Source organism: Psammomys obesus, unplaced genomic scaffold (assembly GCF_907164565.1).
Source record: "Psammomys obesus unplaced genomic scaffold, mPsaObe1.curated_primary_1811, whole genome shotgun sequence".
Classification (NCBI taxonomy): domain Eukaryota; kingdom Metazoa; phylum Chordata; class Mammalia; order Rodentia; family Muridae; genus Psammomys; species Psammomys obesus.
This window is the reverse complement of record NW_026592118.1, coordinates 19769877-19792203: the sequence shown is the minus strand read 5'-3', so window position 1 is coordinate 19792203 and position 22327 is coordinate 19769877. Positions and strand designations below refer to the sequence as shown.

Here is a 22327-nt window from a genome sequence, read left to right as displayed (position 1 = left end):
CCCAGTGCAACATATCATATTTGATATGCCTTTGTTCCATATATCAAAGGAGGGATTTAGGTTAGCAGTTGAGCTCAGAGGTCTTACATAGGGCTATGAAGGTTTTGTAATTGAAACCATGTATTTGGATGAAATCACTCAATCACAGTGGGGCCTTAGAGTAAAGGAAGGCGCAGGGCCAAACCTTGAAGAAATACATTTAATGACATCGGGAAGAAAGTTAGCCTGCCAAGAAAAGAAAGAGCATTCAAAATGGTGGTAGCCAAAGAAGAGAGTTATGCCATGAATGACAAGGGAAAAGAGCATTCCAGGAGAATTACAGGTGCTGGCTTAATAGAATTGTATTCTACAGTTAACCTAAATGGTTCTTACATTGCCCGTTGCTTCCTGCACAAACTGTAAGGAAACGTCAACTATTGAGTCTAGAAACTATTTTACCAAGTCATAGATGAAGCCAGAGTGTTGCAAGCTGATTAGTGAGTCTTTGAAAAGAGAACATTTCTTTACACAGCTTAACATGAAATTGGAGAGAAGGCAGTGGCTGGGTTATATGGGATTGCAAGACTCTTGTCTGTTTTTTTTTTTTCTTTCAAAAGGAAGACATTGGGGTAATTTCATGAACAGAGAAGATTTGTTTGACTGGGAGGTTGAGCTCACACCGAGGAAAGTGCAAATGGGGGGACAAAAGCACAGCTGGATTGAATGACACATCCATCACTGTCTGCATCTCTCTCCCGAACAATTATAGGTTTTTATCATTTGATTTTCTGAGTTTATCAAATTAAAAACGGGCCTTTAAATTTTATGTTTTCTCCTCTCAAATTATACTTTTGTACTCTACATTCTGAAAACATACTAGAGACCTGTGACTCGGCTTGAGTGTCTACTTGAAAGACATCTTTATCACTGCAATTAAAGCGGCGTTCCATGAAAATATGATTTATTATACCACAATTTTCAAGACCGTTAATTTGAACTATAAATTTCTTTTGCAAACATGAAGTAATTTTTAAATACATCATTTTCAAGTTTAAAATGTACAAAGCAAATCAAATGCTCAATTTACTAAATGAATACATTCAACATTTTTAAATGATCATTAAAATAAATTAGGATTTTTGTGTATGAAAGTACCTCTAATATATCGTGCTTAACTAACTATTGCATTTACTTCCTCTGGAATGCTGAGTGAGTTTGGAAATGGACTGTGTATTCCATAATGTCAATACAAAAGTAGTCTTTTACTATTATGAAAAAATGTTTCCTGACAATATATGCAGTTTGTTCTCAAAGGAAAGGAAAACATGGTATAGGCTATAGAGTTAACTCAATAAGTGGGTTCTATTCATGCTTCACTTTTCTTTCCTGTGGTGGTCAAGTACTGAGGTGTCAGATTATCTCTCCTGATCTCCTCTGACCTCTTGACCCTTTTCTGGATCTCAAACTCCTATAACTCCTGAGTACCTGCCTCTTACTTTGGATGACCTTCTTGTCTTTGAGAAAACAATAAACAATAAACGTGTCCTTGAGAATGACAGATAAGGGAGGTTGTCACCAGAGACTGTGGGTTGTTAAGACACTGTTGGACACAGTTTGAAAATCTGTAACAGGGCTCTGTCTTATCAAAGAACTTAAGAGCTATTCAGATTGTCAACTTTAATTTTGCAGTAGAGGTTTTCCACAGATGCTGGAAGTTTTGGAGCAAACCCTTCCTAGTGGTACTCTTTTACCTGCCAAGTAAAGAAAGAACAGTCACTTATATAAATGCTGACGGGAAATCAATAACATGGACACCAATTTTGGTTCATTTGTTTAGCAAGCATAGATGTACAAAAACGTTTTGGGAAACTTCCTGCTGTAGAATGGATTTTAGATTGAGTAGGAAGTGAAAAAAATGATATAAAGCCTGACAATGAAGAGTAAGACAGAATTGTGGCCACGAGTAAACAGTGCTGGTTCAGGTGTGATGTTTTCCAGAAATGCATGTGTTGACACCCTAATGAGTAGGCAGGCTTGAAAGGGCCGTTGACAAAAGGAGAACCAAAGAGCAAAGGAGACACAGCACAGTGAGAAGGTTTGTCCCTTGTGGAGAAGTTCTTTTCTTTCACAAGAACAGGACACAGGGATATAAGTGGTGAGGAAGAACCTTTGGGGGAAGTTCAGCTCTTTTCAGCCTAATTGGTTGTTTACTCTGTGATATTTTGATAGCTCTGCTATGAACTTCAAGATAGATGAGAAGGGGTTAAAAGTTTAGGGGAAAAGGCAAACTGAAATAGCGTTTAAAGTTAAAGAGTACACTAATGGAGAATTGCTCCAGAACACTGAGGGTCCAGTACGGTTAAGCCCTTAATAATTCTCTTTGTAGATAATAGCTCAGGCTCATAAAGACTCAGAAAAAAACATCTGACAACTGGCCAACAGTTGGACAATTCAAAAGAATCTTAAATCTAGTGTTCTGATCATTTGATTCAAGCTGAATTATAGAAGCCTGTGTCTGTCTAGTTATGCTTTACTTCATTTTATTTTAAATCTCACTTATTATGTAAAAGTAATTTTGTTATTACTTGTTTGACTTTAATAAAAAGAAAAAAAAAATCTGAGATGTCTTTTTAAGTGTTTTTGTCCCTCCCTGCACTACTGTTCACTCATGATGCTTCAAAGAGAATTTTCTGGTTTTGCACTTTGAATAGATTTAATTTTTCTAGTAACAATTCACAGCATAATTAGACCTAATGTTAGCATTTTTTCTCTTACAGTTTTTCTGGGTTAATTTTTGCTTGACATATAGCTTCATAGTAAAATGAAAACTTAAAACATTGATTACTAAGTTTATTAAGATTTCATTCTTAATTCACCCAAGTTATTTTAACATTTGATTATAATCTGTCTTTACCTTATGCTCAGGCAGGTCTTTGTGTGTTGATATTAATTTTACTTCTTTTTTCTCTTTCTTCTTGCACTGTTTCTGGAAAAAATATAAAAAGCACAATCCTGCTTATGAGCATTAATCTAAGCTTACACCAAAACATTTTTAGAGGTTTCCTTTAAACGTCACAAAGATTTAAATTTAACCATCTTTATGGCAAGAAATCTTTATGGGGACATCCTTATGACAAGCTGGAGTCCTAAGGCAGGGTAGGCTTCTGGGAAGACATGGGGATGATTCTAGCTGATACTTCTTTTAGCAGGGATCATGAAGACTGAAGAAGACACCTTCAGAATAGACAGGTCTCAGTGGGAGATGAGGAAAAGCAACCCCCTCACAAAAACTTCGACCCAAAATTTACCCTTTCTACAAGATGTACAGGGAAAAAGACAGAACAGAAATTGAGGAAATGTCCAACCAATGCCTGACCCAACCTGGGACCCACCCCATGGGAGAAGGCCATACCCTTACATGGTTAATTATATTCTGCTATGCTCACAAACAGGAGCATAGCATAGTTGTCCTCTGAAAGGCTCCACCCAGAAGTGGATTGAAGCAGATGCTGAGACTCAGAGCCAAACATTTGGGGAAGCAGAGGGAGTTTGCAGAGAAGTGGAAGGAAGAACGTGGAGGAAACAGAACTCCATAAGAAGACCATCAGAGCCAACTAACTAGGGACCAGAGGAGCTTGTGGAGACTGAAGCTCCAACCAAGGACCATGCAAAGACTGGACCTAGGCCCTCTACACAGGTGTAGCCTATAGGCATCTTGGTCCTAATATGGATCCTTTGTAAAGGAAGTAAGAGTCGATCGACTCTGACATGGATTCTGTTGCCTGCTTTTCTATCACTTTCCCCTCTTGGGGCTGCGTTTCCAAGCCTCATGGAAAGAGCATGAGCTCTGTCTTGATTTGATTTGATTAACTGGGGTGGGTGGGTAGAGGGCTCTCCCCTTTCTGAGGAATAGGAAAGAAGGAATGGAGAAAGAGGGAAGAGGGTTGGAAGGAGAGGAGGGAGTGGGCTACAGAAAGATGTAAATAAATTAATTTAAAAATTAATTTGGTTGAGCATTTTGATAAAAATTTGATTCTATTATAATTTTAATTTAGTCTACTTGTTAGATAACAAATAGGAAATTTTAGAATGCTTTGTCATTGACCTTGAGATCATGTTTCAATAAGGTCTAATGGAACAATACATAGATACCCACAGAGTCACGCACAGACTCACCCAAACATGTGCACATCTGCAGACTCTCTTAAACACACATACACACAGACACATATATGTGCACACATACCACACACATTCACACGTGTGCGTACTCACAGGCATGCATGTGTGCAAAGTGTTTTCATTTCGAAAAATCAAGAAAACAATGCACTTAACCTGTCTTTTACTGAGCCCACTCTGTTACTCTATGCCTGTATTCGAAGGGCTTTGTGTATTCCTTAAAACGTACATTCAGCTTTGTAAAAACATGATAGAAAATTTACAAGAGTTGGAGGTTAACTATTATCCACCCACATACTTCTGGAAGAAACTGACCCAAGTAGCCTTAGAAATGTTTTTCGAACCTTACTGTATCCTCATGTCATGTTCTTTCTTACTAAGCTATAGTTGCTGCCGTTAATGATACAGAGTAAAGAAAAGCATCACGTGGGATAGGAAAGAGAAAGAGAGACAAAGAGAACCAGATCACTGTCCTAAATGGTTATCCCAGCCCCACAATAATCTAAAATTCACTTTAACATGATTAATATTTGATTTTAATTCAATGTTTTTTTTTCTTTTTTCTTCACAGCTACCTTTGAAATTGCTGAGGACTATCCGCTCTTTCAACCCATTTATAAAGTGACTGTCACAGATGAAGACATTCCACATGGTGACAAAGTGACAGTAGGTCGTCATTGGGAGAGATGCAGACATTTCTGCAGGAGGCACACAGAGCAAAGCATCTGAGACAGTTCAAAAGACTAGAGAATGCATTTTTATAAGTGTGTGTGTGTGTGTGTGTGTGTGTGTGTATTTGTCTGTGCATCTCTCTGTGTGTGTGTAATGTGTGTATGTGTCTGTGTATTTGTGTGTGTATACTTTGCCTTACTAATTCGTAAGTATGTAATCTAAAGATTTTTTCATATAACTGATTTATGATTATAAAGTTTCTCTTTTTTGATTTAAATTTTTATTTATTGCTATTTATTCACTTTGTATCCCAGCTGTAGCCCCCTTCTTCCTCCCTTCCCAATCCCACCCTCCCTCTCTCTTCCCCTCCCATGCCCCTCCTCCAGTCCACTGATAGTCCCTCCCCCCTTCCATCTGACCCTAGACTATCATGTCTCACCAGGAATGTCTGCATTGTCTTCCTCAGTGGCTTGGTAAAACTTCCCTACCCCCTCAGAGGGAGGTGATCAAAGAGTTAGCCACTGAGTTCATGTCAGAGACAGTCCCTGTTCCTTTTACTAGGGAACCCACTTGGATACTGAACTTCCATGGGCTACATCTGTGCAGGAGTCCTAGATTATCTTCATACATGGTCCTTGGTTGGAGTATCAGTCTCAGAAAAGACCCCTGTATCCAGATTTCTTGGTTCTGGTATTTTACTTGTGGAGCTCCTGTTCCCTCCATGTCTTTCTGTCTTCCCCTTCTTTCATAAGATTCCCTGCAGTCTGCCCAAAGTTTGCATATGAATCTCAGCATCTACTTTAATATCTTCTTGGGTAGAGTCTTTCGGAGGCTCTCTGTGGTAGGCTCCTGTCCTGTTTTATTTTTTCTCCTTCTTCAGATGTCTGTCCCATTTGCCTCTCTGAATGAGGGTTGAGAATCTTACCCAGGGTCCTCCTTCTTGCTTAGTTTCTTTAGGTGTACAGATTTTAGTAATGATTATCCTATATAGTATGTCTAATATCCACTTAGAAGTGAGTATATACCATGTTATTCTTTCTGCTTCTGGGATACCTCACTAAAGTTTCTCATAAACTTTGCAAAAATAAAACTTCTGAAGTTCTATCTTGGGAGTGTACTGCCATTTAAACTCTGAGAGTTCTCATGACTTCCTGGAAGCTGTTCCTTTTGAATACATACTGAAATCCTTTTCTACCAGTTCAGTAACTCTATCAGTGAAGGAACGGAGCACCAACTGCTGCTGGGCTCTCCGTTGACCTGGGCGGTTTTGAATTTTCCCGAGGCTAGTGGCATGACATGGGAAAGTCCCATAATCTCCTGCCCTTGATTTCCGCAATTAACAGATATTTCTTTTTCTTTCCCTACTCCTTGTCGACATATGTGATGTTGTCAGTCAAGGTAGTAAAACTCTCTGTGGAATAGCAAAAATTATATTGTTATAGGCTAGATATAGCCTACAATTGTCAAGAAATCTGAGATCTTTCCTATTAGATAATGTCTTTTCAGAAGATTGATGAAAAATAACCTCTGGTCCAGATGAAAATAGTTATTGCCAGTCTGCTATTCATGGAAACATGAGAGGGAGAAGCGAGTGAGAGTTTCAAAATATAATTTTCTGAGAATTGGTTATATTGCTGGGATATAGAATTCATACAAGTTTAAAAATGAATTCGCAACAGCAACTGGACCTTTCTCAAATTATTTTCTCCTTTAACTTTCTTGTCGGATAGTTTTGAGAATATATTTATCTAATTTAACCTCTCCTTAAATCACGGAAGAAATTTTAGTAAAGTTTTTAAACCTGCATATACCATGGTATTAATATTTGAAATTTAAAATGTGTAGAAATCTTGAATGTTTTGAAGTTTAAAAAGTGACAATAAGTTCATTCTGTATGTATTTCCTTTTATATATAAAATCACTGGTAGAATCAGAAACAGGCGTGTTTAAATTATTTTAGGAAAATGCGGTGTACAACTCCATTAAGTATTTGCAAAGGGAGTGTAAAATCAGTAAGTGACACTATTATTCTTCACTGCAAATGAGAAGATGCCACTGGTTTTTATGCCAGCTAGACCATAAGATTGGGAAATATAAATCACTAAGGAACTTTCTACATGTTTGTCTCATTGTTGTACATTAGTAAATCTTCTCTGCCTTTTCCTTTATTTTTAAGTGAGTAACATACATCTTATTTTCCAGTACACCATTGAGACAGAGTTATCTGGACCAAAGAGGGGAGCAAACTCCTTTGGAGTAGACCCTGTAAATGGTGTTGTTAGCGTAAGAGGTGAAGATGTCTTGGACTTTGATGCTGGATATCATGTAATGCAATTTTATTTATTCCTCTATTAAGAATAGAAATTAAATTGAAAAATTACGGCTATTGTGTCATTACAAAGGGTAATATTTTGTGAGATTCATTTGCAGAGTTTTGTGGTTAACCAAATGTCTAGACCTAATCCTTAGATTTACCAAAATGTAGAGATTGTACCTTTCCTATATAAAAGTTTCTAAAGGAATTTAAGAGAAAATTATCACAGATATCCTAACTAAATGATCATTGGGATAAGTGAGTGTGAAAGGTAGATGAATATATACCTGTTGGCTGTTATGACTGCTATTGTAAAATATTCCTGTTTTAGCAATACCTCCGTTTATGTTAACTCATGAGGCTGTTGAGAAAATGGGTAAGTTGAAATGCAAGATTCTTCAACCTTCCTCATGCTGCAACCCTTTAATACAGTTCCTTATGGTGTGATGACCCTCAATGATAAAGTCATTCCATTGCTATTTCATAACTTTATAATTTGCTACTGTTGTGAATCATAATGATAACCATCATAATGGTTATGATCCATAACCATTAAGAGCAATAACTGATGTGCAGGATGTCTGATGTGTGACTCCCAAAGGCATTGTGACCCACGGGTCGCAAACCACTCCACTGCTCTAGAACAGAAAGGGAGCCGCTGACGATAGTTAGGAGGAAAACCACTCCACTGCTCTAGAACAAAAAGGAAGCCGCTGACGACAGTTAGGAGGAAAACCACTCCACTGCTCTAGAACAAAAAGGAAGCCGCTGACGACAGTTAGGAGGAAAACCACTCCACTGCTCTCGAACAAAAAGGAAGTCGCTGACGATATTTAGGAGGAAAATTTAGTAGTTGAAGATGACTTCAACTTTCTAATCTGAAAAGGAGGTGGGGCAAGGAAAGCCAATGGATCTTATTTAACCTTCAGTTTGGAAACATTAAGTGTTGAATAGTGGGGCTGGCAACAGCAGACTTTAAGGGTACTCTATTAGATTACGATAGAGAGAAAAGAGGTGGAAGTTAGCTAGACTACCTCCATCTGCATGTAAGTGGTTCAGAGCTACCTTTCTGGGACTCTCTCTCTGTCCCTCTACTCACGAATTCTCCACAGCATGTGCAGGCTTCTAAAATTTCTTTCTTTCTTTATCCTTACTATACTCTCCAGCAACCACTAATTTTATATGATTGAGCATAGGGTCACCCACACAACCACTGTCGTTCACTCAACATGGAAGCTTCTATGTTGTAGGCATTTGTTAATGTTTGTTAATGACCTTTTGCTGTGCTAGGCATGCTTTGTTTGTGTCCCCAAAGTGGCACTAGATAGGAATCCCATGATATCTAGGGGGGGAGAGGAGGGATAGGCTGACAAGGAGCTTACTCAATTCTAATAACATTTCTAGTCCTTCAGAAACCACATCATGTTCTTATCCTAAAGAATAGTTTGAAGTCCTGTGTCTTGGGATCATCCCCAAGCAGTCTGCATCATTAAGAGCATCAGTTCTTTATATTTTGGGTTTATGGATAAATGTAGAATTCACTCATGTTTTGTTTCTACTGCTTCTATATTTAGGCCAGTAGCCAAACTCTAAAGACTTCTGAGTGAAATTTTATAGCATATTAAATGAATCTTTTTTTGAAATTTATTGTGAGTTTAGTTGAAAAATTATTAATACTTATTAACACTATTCATAAAATGTATGTTTATATCTAAATATATTATATAAGTATAAATATATACATAATATATAAATTTGGAGAAAATATATATGTATATATTTGGAGAAAGCTACAAATGTAGCATGAGACATTTAAAGTATATATGTATTAACAGTTTTCAAATAGTGTATTATAATTTTTCAAAACCTCTCTTCCAGACGTTCCAGCTTTCAGTAAGAGCAACAGATACAACGGGTTTGTTCTGTCAAGGGACACTAATTATAAATATTAGAAACACAAATGATGAGACACCTCAATTTGAGTAAGCACATTTGTTTCAAAGTGTAAGCATAGGAGATTGTAAAAACACAAGTTTTTGTATGTAGTATAAATGACAATAAAGAGCCTTTGATAACGTGGAAAACTATCTCAAGTTCTGCTCTGTCAAAAACACATTAGAATATGCCCACAACCGACGCACGTGAGAACAATGTACAAAGTTTATCAGAAAATACGCAAAACAAGTTTGGACATTTTCAACCTGTAATGTGATGGAATGATTTGGTTGTGTTTCTGTTTTCATTTCCCAAAAATAAAGCTATTACACTCATTTCCAATAACTACATTGACCTTTAAAAGTTTAAATATTTAAATATTTAATTTGCATATTTCCACATACAATGTAACATTAGGAAATATATGCAGAATATGAATCAATATTTTCTATATTTCAAAATGTAGTTTTCAAAATGTAGTGATTAAATATATTATAATAGAAATAAAATATTTCTTAGATTAGTAAAGATAGAAAGTAGCAGTATTAAGGTTACTTTCCTTGTGTTAGTAAGTTGTATCTCCACAGATAATCATAGAGAGCAGTTTATTGAGTTCTTGAATTCATCTGGTTACAGTGTCTGAGGAACTGAAACAAATTTGGTGGTTCCATAATCCCTTATTTCTAAAAATGGTCAATCTGTACATCTACCTTTGTTTGTAGTAAAAATACCATCATGATTTAAGAGTAATATTTTGTTGCTATCATTACTTAATAAACATAAATCAATTCCCCATGTAGCAGAATTTATTGCTAAGTATATGTGAGCCATGACCAAATTACTACATAGTTCCTAATTTTCTTTTCATTTATAAAGAGACACAGAACGTTAACAAAATAGGGCAACGGGGAAAAAAAGTGATTTAAAGTGTTCTAGAATACAGCTTTTATATGAGGCATTTTCTTTATTATACTAGGTGTGAAAGAAAGACCGGGTGTGATGTGGCCAAGAGTGCTACTTGTAGGCATAGAATGACTCAACTTTTCTGTCCTTGGACCTCACAGGCCACATAAGTTATCAGTTAGGTATGATGTCTAAAAAAATTGCCAAGTAAAGAAACTTACATTTCAGACTGTCAGGTATATTGTGTGACTCGCAGAAAGGTAATAGGTAATGTTACAGAAATTGACATAATACTTTGCTCTAAGTTACATCTTTGGAAAGCAATTTATCCTCCCAGATTACAAGATGAAAATGAATATGTTTAGCGTCTTACGTTCATTTTTCAACCGTTCCATGCATTGGCTGTTTGGAACAATGGAGATTAATTATTCCATTTTGTTTTTCATTTTTCACCTCTTTTATTCCATTCTTGTTCCTTCTAATTTGGCTGAAAAATGGAGATAATATGAAAGAAAGAGCATATTAAAAATAATCCATGTAACTTTGTGATGCAAAGAGCTTTTCCCAACATTTAAATATATTTAGAGCTCTTAAACTCCTGACAAGAGTAAATAGCATTAATAACTTAGAATTCCTTTGGTTTATGAGTCAGCATTTAGATTGTACAGTTGTTAAGTTGTTTCTAAAGTTTTTCCTCACAATTTTATTTTTAGGCCATTTCCTACGGATTCAATTAATGTGACTGAAAATAAACCCATTGGAGATTTCGTAGCAAGAGTAAAAGCCACAGACCGTGATGAAGACAGCACCATTGTGTATTCCTTTAAAACCCAGCAGGAAATATTCGGTTTAGACTCTTGTAAGTTTTAGATAAATACTTCTAAAGTACTTTAGCTAAACATAAATCAATCTCTACACTCCCTTTGGATTTTGGACTTGTAAAATTACTCTTTAAAAATTAAACAGAATAGTAAACATAACAGAAACATGTGACATTTATTCTTACAACTTTCCTACTTGTCCAAATAGTCTTGTGAAACAGAGAATGATATAAAACTTTGACTCTCATTATAGAATATTATCCTTCACAGATGATTTGCTTGAATATATCTGTGGTCATATTTGTAAAACTTGAGACTTTTACCAGGTGTTTTACTCTTAAATATTTGATTATAGATAGAACTTTGTCTATGTGGAAAAAATAGTTACTCTGAAACATTGTTCTTGTGGGTATATTTTTAATCTGGTATCATTAAGTGTGATAATCAAGTAGAGAAACAGAAGCACTAAGAGTATGTTCTGGAAGCTGGCAATGCAGTTTTAGATGGACTATAGTCTCCATCTAGTTCTAGAACTTGAAGTCAGGAAAAGAAGTACACATAAAGTGGAAACACTTAGAGTAGATTAGAACATGAAAGGATGAGTGGAATATAATCAGGATGATTTGACCAGCGAGAGTTCCCGTCTCTCACTTTGACAGTGTTGGTGTCCTGAACAATCTGGGTCTTTCTGTCTCAGAGTTTAGTAGGCACACCTAACCTAGAAGTCAGAAAAACAGAAAGATTTCACAGGTTGGCCAATCTGAGGTTCAGTATAGCTATGCATATGGCAACACAGAATAAAAAACCTACTTAAAACATTAAGAGATTTGTATGTATCTTTGTGTCTCTGTGAGTGTTTCAATTTTAATATAACTCAACTACATGGTTTTTGAGCATCAAGTTTGTAGAATAGAGTGTGTTGCAACAATGTCCAAGAGTTGAAAAGGCTGAAGGAAAAAAAAAAAAACTTACAAATTCAGTTGTAGCCACTTCATTTCAGCAGCAATACAGGAGAGCAGCCAAAATATATGTATAAACTAAACTACAACATACTAAACTAAAAGACTGCTGCTACCTTTCCAACCTCCAAATTGATGAGATATCTCCTTGTGGGCCACCAAAATCCAAAACAAATGAGAACAGAATTGTCAAGTTGGCACATTGCAAAACCATCATACTTAATCATCCAATACTTGAAAAAATATTTAAGTCCATAAATTTTAATCTGTTTACAAATCTTCATATTTAAATATTAGTGGAAGAAAAAAAGTAAGAAAATGTCAGTAGACTTGCAAAGCCTTATGAAAGTTCTGAAGACGTACAGGATAATCTCAAGGTAGATCATTTCAAAGCAAAAAGAAAATTCTTAAAGGAAAAGTAAGTTGTAACACCAGGGATGAACAGGCACCCCATTTTAGCAAACTTTTCTTAGTTTAGTTTAACACTTGAGTTCTTCATTTGTGTGTAACAAAATAACTGAAACTTGTTATCAGAAGCAATGAATAATTGGGATGAGTTTTTGCACTCACTACTATGATACATTACAGTTAATAAGAATTGTGACCTCTTATATGTGGTATTTCAGAATAGGAATGCTACTCCCTGTGTTTGGTAAACAAATACATGATAACTGAAAATATTTAGAGGAAATGTGATGAAATGAGCCTTAATATGGTATTATTTTAAAATAAGTATGTAGTAAAAAAAAAAGTTTTAAACTTTTTGCAGTGGGTATACACTTGGTGAGCATCACGTTCTTATAAATGGAAATTATATCCTTATCTAAATTTAAACATCATCAGTATAGACTAACCTAGGAATAAATATTCTACTTTAACCGCTTTTATTTATTTTCTTCCTTAGTCACAGGTACAATCACTGTGCTTCAACCTCTGAATCTTGACAATCCACGGAACTCCAGAATATACTCTTTGGAAGTTGAAGCCACAGACAATGGCAATAACACTAGCTCCTATATGTTCACAGTTTTTGTGGAAGATGTTGACGATCCTATTTACTGTGATCCAAGGTTTTCAACGGGCGCAGGTATGTAACAAGTCAATTTCATTCAAAGATTCAAGAAGCATTGTCTGTGGTAGAACGAGTAGCATGGAAGTATAGCCGCGCTTACTCGGGGATTTGATTTAGGGTGAAGAGTGCTAAGGATTGAACCTGTATTAAGAGGCATGCTCCATCAGTGAACTATAATTCTATTCTAGAGGTTTTTGTTTATTTGTTTCTTTGTTTGTTTGGCTTGTTTTTGTTTTTAAATTTATTTAGTTATTCACTTTACCTCCCAATTGTAGCACCCTCTCTCCTGTCCTCCGGTCTCATCCTCCCTTCTTTCTCTATGCCACCTCTCCTATCCCTTATAAAAGGAGGGCCCTACCTCTCTGACCAACCCACCCCAGCACATCAAGTCACATCAGGACTGAGCACTTCCTCTGCCATGGTGGCAGGGGAGGTGATTAAAAATCTTGCGACAGAATCCATGTCAAAGACAGCACCCTCTCCCCTTACTAGGGAATCCACATGAAGACCAAAATACCCATTGGGTATATACATGTAGGAAGCCCAGATCTAGTCTATGCATGGTCTAGCAAGCTTGCTACTTCAGTCTCTGGAAGTTCAGGCTGGGCTTGAATTTGTGATGCTACTCTGTCATTCACCCAGGTTCACCAAACTTGAATTGGTTTATAAATAACAATCAGTGGGAAAAAAAAAAGATTTTTGTCTTGAATATGCAAGCAAGCAAGGACAGGCATATGAGAGAGTTTGTAGAATGAAAAAATAATATTTTTTTTAATTAATTACACTTTATTCACTTTGTATCCTCCCTGTAGCTCCCTCCCTCCTCCGCTCCCAACCCCTCCCTTCCTCCCGCTTCTCCCATGCATGGCCCTCCCCAAGTCCAATGATAGGGAAGGTCTTCTTTTCCTTCCTTCTGATCCTAGTCTATTAGGTCTCATCAGATATGGCTGCATTGTCTTCCTCTGTGGCCTGGTAAGGTTGCTCCCACCTCAGGGGGAGGTGATCAAAGAGCAGGCCAATCAGTTCATGTCAGAGACAGTCCCTGCTCCCATTACTATGGAACCCACTTGGACACTGAACTGCCATAGGCTACATCTGTGCAGGGGGTCTAGGTTATCTCCATGCATGGTACTTGGTTGGAGTATCAGTCTCAGGAAAGATCCCTGTGCTCAGATTTTTTTGGTTCTGTTGCTCTCCTTTTAGAGCTCCTGTTCTCTCCAGATCCTACTATTTCCCACTTCAAAAAAGAATATTTTTAAAGATTTAAAAGGTGTATAAGGGAAAGTAGGTTAAAAAGTAAAAGAAATGATCTGCATAATTCAAATTTCAATTATAATTATTTGTTTGGTTGATAGAGGAGAAGGGTAATGGAAATAGTATTTGAAATGCATCTATAACATATGGCTTAATATGTACCTCATAATTTGTCAAATGTATAAAAACCTAAATAGTAAGATATAACTCATATGACTTAGTAGAAAAGTGCAGTCAATAAAGTGAGTTTTGCAAGCATGAGGACCTGTGTGAAATCCTCAGAACCCGTGTTTGAAAAATAAACAAAACCCAACAAACTAATGAGCTAATAAAATGCAGCTGGTGTGATGTGCTTGTAATCCCAATGCTGGTGCATCAGAGATTGGTGAGTCTCTGGTGGACCTTGGCCAGTCAGCCTTGTCAGTTGGTAGGCTCAAGCTTAGACAAAGAACTACTGGCAACCAAGGGATACTGAGAGCAGGGGAAATAGTCTTTCCCAAGGAGAAAGCTCAGGAATTGCTTACCCATGCCTGATGATCATCACTGAACACATACAAACAAGGAAGATTACACAGACTCTAAAGGTAGAATTTATATGTTTATAAACCACACACACACACACACACACACACACACCAGCAATGAAATAAAAAGAGGCCATAAATTTAAAAGAGCCAAAGGAGATAGAAATATATGGTAGTAGTTAGAAGGAGAAAAGTGAAGAAAGAAAATGTTGTTATTATAAGATAATCTCAAATTTTAAAAAAAAAATAGTCAAAAATATAGCAAATTTACAAGGATCTGGGTGTAGACTTGCTTTCTGTCTTAGTGTTCATGCAGATATTATCTTTTTGGATGACTATGAAACGATTTGATGTTCTTGTTAATTTCATTTTAGTGTCTCCACATTATAGTAGACTTTTAAAAGATGCACATGGATCTCAAGGTCATCCTGACCTGATTTCTACCATAGACTTGGCTGAGCTGCTAAGGCACACTGGAGACCAGGAAGCTCTTGTCCCATCACATTGAGTGGTTTCCCTAAAACTAAGGCAAAGCATGAAGAACTCACTTTAAACAATGGTTCAAATTCTGTGACCTTTCCCAAAAGACATCATTACAATTTGCATGTTGCCCATTCGACATTCATGAAATCAGTTCACTTATTGCTTTTAGTTGCCGAGATTTGACAACTACCCAGAGTGAGTCACTAAACAAGATACATCCAGTGTAAAAAAGGTTTACAAAGTAAACCAATCTTAACTAATGCAAAAATTTGTTCCACAAATATTATTAGAAATACCAAAGAGCATATGGATTCTGTGAGACTTCCAAAGTAAATTATGAACAATAGCCACAGAGTTGGAGGGATTGCTCCAATGGTTAAGAGTACTTGCTGCTCTTGCAGAGGACCTGAGTTTGGATCCTAGAACCCACTTGATGGCTCACAACTACCTGCAACTTCAGGTCCAGAGAACCTTCTTTTGGCATCCTCTGGTCCAGTCAAACATGTGATGCACACGCCTAAATTCAAATACTTACACATAAGCATGAGATAAAAATCAATAAATCTCTTCAAAAAAAAATCCATCAGGCTTGGTTCCAAACTCATGTGTGCAGTAAGAAAGGATCCTCAAGTAGTGAATTCTATAAAACATTTGAACATATTAGGACCTTACAGATAATTAGGTCTAAGCAACAGAGACCAATTCATTTAATTCTGGATGGATGTCAGCAATTCTGCATTCCTCTGCATTTTTTCCTCTCCATGTATTTCCTATTTGTTCCTTATTTTCATGTTTGTGTGTGTGTGTGTGTGGGGGGGGGGTGACATGCATATGCATGAAGTCATGAATGTATCACATGTTGTTAAAGATGAATCAGTTTTTCATCAGATGAAGAAACTCTCAATGCTTCACATACCCATGTGTGCATCTGTCTTATTTTATTTTGGAATGAGACAGAATCACACTTGATTACACCAGAATGAAAATAAAGTTCTGTGTTTGCAAAGAGTAGCATTTGTTCAGATGTGTGAGATATGAACATATTATACTTACTTCCCAGAACCACACTAATGTTGAAATGTATTTTATCTCTGTTGTACAAATAAGAATGAGGATGTAGTACTAATTAATTGTACTAACTGTGTGATAATACAGTTTTCTTTACTTCACTGTTTGCATACATTTTTATACATTGCTGTGGAAAAGAATAAAAATTCAATATTCTTGCACATGTGAATCTAAATGAAAATGTTCTTGTAACTATTGATGTTGCAGACACTGAGCAGTTACCTCTCATTCCTCACATCAACCAAATATTTAAATTAAAAAAAAAACCCTGAATTGTGTTGATTTTTTTTAAATATCAAAATTTAAAAGCAATTATCTGGGCTGGATGATTTCAGGTTAGAGTCCTACCTATTTGGGAAGTTAAGGGAGGTTTTCTTCAGTTCATTCCTTGGAGATCAGCATGGAAAGCTTAGTTAAATCTCATGTCCTTCTATGTAAATAGGGTTCATGCCCTTCTGTGTAAATAGGGTACAGCAGGTTGGCTCAGTGTCTAAGCCCTGGGTGTGCATGTATGGTAACCTTGGGTATTTCCCCAGCACATGCACAAAAGTTCTGTATAACAATGCCTATCACTAAACCCATTTACTGGAAAGATGAAATAAAATCCCAAGGGCTCACTGACCAGGGAGTATAGCTGAAAGTGAGAAGTCCCGTTAAATAAGAAAATTTGTCTCAAATATTAAGGTAAAGCAATGATTGAATAAGACATCAACATCAATCTCTTGCCCTCTCATGTGCTTGTGTGGGCAACTGGACCAGTAAACATGAATATGCTTCCACCCCAAGATGTAAATAAACTTAAAGTAAAAGATCAACATTGATTTTCATGTGAGTAAACATTTGTAGTGTTTTCTAGAACAAGTATTCTTAAGGAAATTACTCAATAGAGACTTTTACAGCTCGATGACTTACACCAGCCAGATGAAGCAAGAGGGATGTATCATTTAATTACTGTTAATGACTTATGTGATTGTGTAGGTGTGTCAGTGTCTGTTGCCGAAAATACCCCTTCATCTGCTTTTATATACGCAATTCTTTCAAGAGATCCAGATCTTGGACAAGAGGTTGAAGTAAGTCTATCATTATAGTTTAAGTTTTTCCCCAATATTTAAAAAGTTAGAATTCATTACTTAATTTTCAATGAGCAAATTTTTTTTCCCTCAGGTTTTAATTGAGCTAGTCTTTGTGTCTTACGAGGCTTACTGAAGTGAGAGAGGAAATTAAACCTTTAGAATATAATAGCAAGATTAAAGTGTTAAGACAGACAATGGAAGTCATAGACCAAAAATGCTCTGAAAACACTCAAGAGAAGTGTCCCATTGCTCCCATTTATCTGATGATGCTTATGCATTCTAGAATGTTTTTTCACTTATTTTATTTCATTCATATTTTATTAGATCCTGAATTTACGTAAAGGATGTTTTAGAGCTTCATATTATTTTGGTTTCAGCAATAATTTGTAGATAATCAAGAATTAATAAGTAAAAGATGATGAAATAGTTACAATTTAATGGGGGAAGGAAGAAATTTATCACTGTTTTCTCAAAATTTTTATGGTGCACCACAACTCATAATCTAATTATATTTCAAAGAAACAAATACAGTTTTTGATAGTATAATAAATCATTAATATATTGGGATAGTCTTTCCTAATTTTAATGGTTTAACCAATTTCTTGAGGGAATGGGCAAGATTTTTCTAGTTGCTCATGCTTATAAACTTGGGAATATGACTAATGCTAAAGTTTGAGAGGATTCTTTCAGGAGACCTTAGTCTTTATAATCTGAGGAAACCACACAGAAAAATATAATTCCTTCTTGGACTCAAAAATCCCGTTTGTGAGAGTGTATTGTATTGGTGGAGGAGAGACAGTAAGAGCATAAGCTAGTGTACTTGGGGTTGTGGGGATATCCATTTATGTATGTATGTATATTTTGTAAGTAAGTGTAAACATGTATATTTTCTGTAAATAAAATGATTATAATGTTTGAATCATAAGTCATTAAATTATAGAGAGAAGAAAGGTTTTGCAAGTAATAATTTTTAGCAAATCTAAATCATCATAATAAGAGAAGAAATAAATATTTTTTCCATAAAAATGTTTAGTGAGTTCTAATCTAAAGTAAGACAGCTTTCAGTGTTCAGAAACAGCCAAGTAAAGTAAATCAATATGTCCATGAGCATTGCTGCCATATCTCTCCCCAAGATTTAATCATCACACTTCCCAGGTTTTGTTATTTCTTTGAACCAAAATTAAGATGTATTTTTTTTCTCTTTTTTACAGTTTAGCCTCTTAATAATTTTTTTATGCCCTACAATATTTATCTTAAGCCTGGTCCCATTATCCTGTTATAAGTGTGGACAATAACAATGGAGAATACTATGTCATTGCTCATAAAAAAAAACCTATTAATTTAAAGCATTATTTTAATTTTTTCATGCCTAAAATCAATACTGGTACGAGATTGAATGCTTTCTTTCAAATAGATTGTGTGTGTCTCTCTTTGGATACATGTCTTCAGTGTACAAGAGGGAATGGGTTTTATATTAAAAAAATCTGTCTGTGTAACACTTGAAAGTAAACTAATGGTGAAAACAATGACAACTCTTTACCAAAACACCCTGGAACTTTGGTACAAAACAAAATATGAGAAAAGTACAGCTGAAAATGTGAAGGAATGTTTGCATTGTTTTTGAAGTCAGGATATGAAAGCAAGTTCAAATTTTATTTATGGGTACTGTCTTCACAAAATGAAGCTGAGAGTAGCTTTTGCCAAATAATCACATCAAAAAAAAATGTCAGTTCAAAATTCATGCATTTACAATAATATATCAGCCATGTTTGTGGGTTTTGTTCCAGTTTTTAATATTAAATTCTTCAACCAATGCCACTGCCTACTTTGCTTTGGATTCGCATAGTGGTGTCATTTCTAAAACCAGGGAACCTCTTCTGGATTATGAAACAGATCCTAAGGTGAGAACAATCAGCACTTTAAAATAATGAATGCCTTCACTTTATCCATTTAATCAAAGTAGCTGTAATGTGCTTAAATTGAAACAAAGCACAAAAAGTCATTTAATTCATCTAGGTCGACAGAAAAAAAATTTAAACATACTGAGAAGAACACTTGATGCTTTTGTTACAGGCGTCTTGGGATGAAGGGTGGTTATCTATGTGTACCATCTAGCACATTTTGTAGGATGGACAAAAAGAGAAAGAAGGCCAATTCTTCTGTAAAGGTGTCAGGCGAATGGAAAAGATACAAATGCCAGGAATGTGAGGGTGAGAGATACAGCTAGAGGGCCTTAAGGATGGGATAGAAAAAAAGAGAAAAGAAAACACAAACTTGGTTTGAGCAGACAAACCCAATCCTAGGTTGGAGCACCGAGCGTTGAGAGTCTGCTGGGGGCTCTGGGTCAGACATCTATAGGATCCTTGCCCTTCCTCTTATAGAACTCTCTCTCCTTCTCCATCATCAGTCCCGCACAGGGGTCTCTTGTGTTGTGGAACTTGAAAGTTTCCCTAATCCTCCTTCACAGTGATATTGATGAATTAATTTTTAAATTAAATTGGAAATATTTGACATCTGTAAACTTTTCGTGCTTACAAAGTAATTTCCAGGACAATCAATGTTACACAGAGTAACCCTGTCTCAAAAAAGAAACAAACAAGTAAACAAACAAAAAACAAAAGACAAACAACCAACTCCCCAAAATTAACACCAAGCACATTTAAAGACTTACCTACCAATTCTGTTTTTTTTTTTTCTCACTCTTTCTCTTTATAAGCTATGTTTTGTTTTGTTTTGTTTTGTTTCACTTTACATCCTGGTCATAGCCCCTCCTCACGTTCCAGTTCCACCCTCCCTCTCTCTCCCCCTCTCCCTTCCCTATTTCTCAGAAAATGGGAACCCCATTTCCCATCTACTCCAGCTCATCAAGTCTACTCACGGCTGAGTGTGTCCTCTTCCTTGTGGCCTGAAAAGGCAATCCCTCGGGAGGGAGCAGTTGAAAAGCTGGCAATAGAGTCCATGCCAGAGAGAGCCCCTTACTAGTGGACCCACATGAGGCCTGAGGTGCTTCTCAGTTACAACTTTGTAGGGAGCCTGCGTCCAGCCCATGCAAGGTCCTTGGTTGGTGCTTCAGTCTCAGCAGGACCCTCTGGGCCCTGGTTAGTTGTCTCTGTTGGTCTTCTTGTGAAGTTCTTGTCACCTGCAGGCTCCTACGCCATGCCCAATGTTTGGTTGTAAGTCTCAGCATGTGTTTCATGTGTTTAGAGGCACTGCTGGGTGAAACCTCTCAGAGGACAGCTCTGCTGGACTCCTGTCTACAAGCATAGCAGAGTATCATTAAAAGTGTGAAGAGTTAGTTCTCGCCCATGAGGTGGGTCTTGGGTTAGTCCAGGCATTGTTTGGACTTTCCCTCAGTCTCTGCTATTATGTGCTCTATCTTTATCCCTGCACATCTTGTATGCGGGGTAAATTTGAGTCAAAGTTTTTGTCGGTGGGTTTGTGTTCCTCTTCCTTCACTAGGAGACTAGTCTACTTCGAGGGTGTCCTTTGTTGTCTCTATGACCCCTGCTACTAGGAGTCTCTGCTAGAGTCCCTCTCATATTCCCCCAGGAGCCTACACTGATTTAGGGCTCAAGCTTGTCAGAGAGATGACCTCGCCCACAGTTTTTCTTTTCTCTGTAGGCCTTTTGTCCTGCCGCCCCCGCTCACCCCAGGTCTGATCTCCAACCTCATATCTCTCTGTGTTTCCTCTCCTACCTTGTCCCCTCTCTTCAACCATTACCTCAGTCTATTCTATACCTTTTTCTGAGAGAGATTTAAGCATCCTTCCTTGGGTCCTCCTTGTTCCTTATCTTCTTTGGGTGTATGCATTGTAGTACGTTTATCCTACAGTATATGGCTAAAATCTACTTATAAGTGAGTACATACCGTGCATCTGGGTTTGGGTCCTTTCACTGAGGATGATCTTTCCAAGTTCCATCCATTTGCCTGCAATTTCCATGACTTCTTTGTTTTTAATAGCTGATTAGTATTCTATTGAGTAAATGTGCCATAATTTCTTTATCCATTCTTCTGTTGAGGGACATCTGGGTTGTTTCCAGTTTCTGGCTATTATGACTAAAGCTGCCATGTACATGCTTGAGCAAGTGTCCTTGTTGTATGATAGAGCATCTTTTGGATACATACCCAGGAGTGGTAAAGCTGTATCTTGAGGAAGGAGGAAGAGCTATTTCCACTTTTATGAGCAAGTACCAGATTAATTTCCAAAGTGGTCATACAAGTTTGCACTCCCACTAGCAATAGAGGAGTGTCACCCTTCCTCCACATCCTCTCCAGAATGTGTTGTCACTTGAGGTTTTGATCTTAGCCATTCTGATAGCTGTAAGCTGGAATCTCAGAGTGGTTTTGATCTGCATTTCCGTCATGGCTAAGAACACTGAGCATTTCTTTAAGTGCTTCCTAGCCATTCCATCTTCCTCTCTTGAGAGTTCTACGTTTATCTCTGTGTCCCATTTTTTTTTAATTTAGGTTATTTTGTTGGTCTTTAATTTCTTGAGTTTTTTATACATTTTGGATATTAGCTCTTTGTCCAATGTGGCATTGATGAAGATCGTTTTCCAATCTGTAGACACTTGACAGTGTCCTTGGCCTTACAAAAGCTTTTCAGTCTCAAGTCCCACTTATTAATTGTTGATCTTAGAGCCTTTGCTGTTGGTATTCTGTTCAGGAAGTTTTATCCTGTGCCAATGAGTTCAAGGCTCTTCCACACTTTCTCTTCTAAAAGATTTAGTGTATCTGTGTTATTTTGAGCTCTTTTATCCAGTTGGACTTGAGTTTTATTCAGGGAGATAAGTATGGATCTGTTTGTATTTTTCTACTTGTAGACATCCTGTTATATCTGCACCATTTATTGAAGATGCTTTCCATTGTATATTTTAGCTCCTTTGTTGAAATTCAGTTGTCTATAGGTGTGTGGGTTTATTTCTGGGCCTTTGATTCAATTCCATTGATCAACTAGCCTATTTCTATGCCAGACCATGCAGTTTTCATTACCATTGTCATGCTGTATAGCATAAAATTAGGGATGGAGATACCTCCAGAAGTTCTATTATATATGATTATTTTAGTTATTTTGGGTTTTTTGTTTTACAT

At 36.7% G+C, this 22327-nt stretch overlaps 1 protein-coding gene across 1 annotated transcript in view; it reads left to right on the top strand.

Moving 5' to 3' along the window:
• Positions 1-22327, top strand: part of LOC129681019 (cadherin-related family member 4-like) — a 97517-nt gene that overhangs the window by 12170 nt on the left and 63020 nt on the right. Inside the window, exons 4-9 of the mRNA XM_055612905.1 lie at positions 4730-4824; positions 7033-7155; positions 9023-9126; positions 10696-10841; positions 12667-12849; positions 17142-17233. Coding sequence (XP_055468880.1) covers positions 4730-4824; positions 7033-7155; positions 9023-9126; positions 10696-10841; positions 12667-12849; positions 17142-17233 — 743 coding nt within the window. The remainder of the gene's footprint in view (positions 1-4729; positions 4825-7032; positions 7156-9022; positions 9127-10695; positions 10842-12666; positions 12850-17141; positions 17234-22327) is intronic.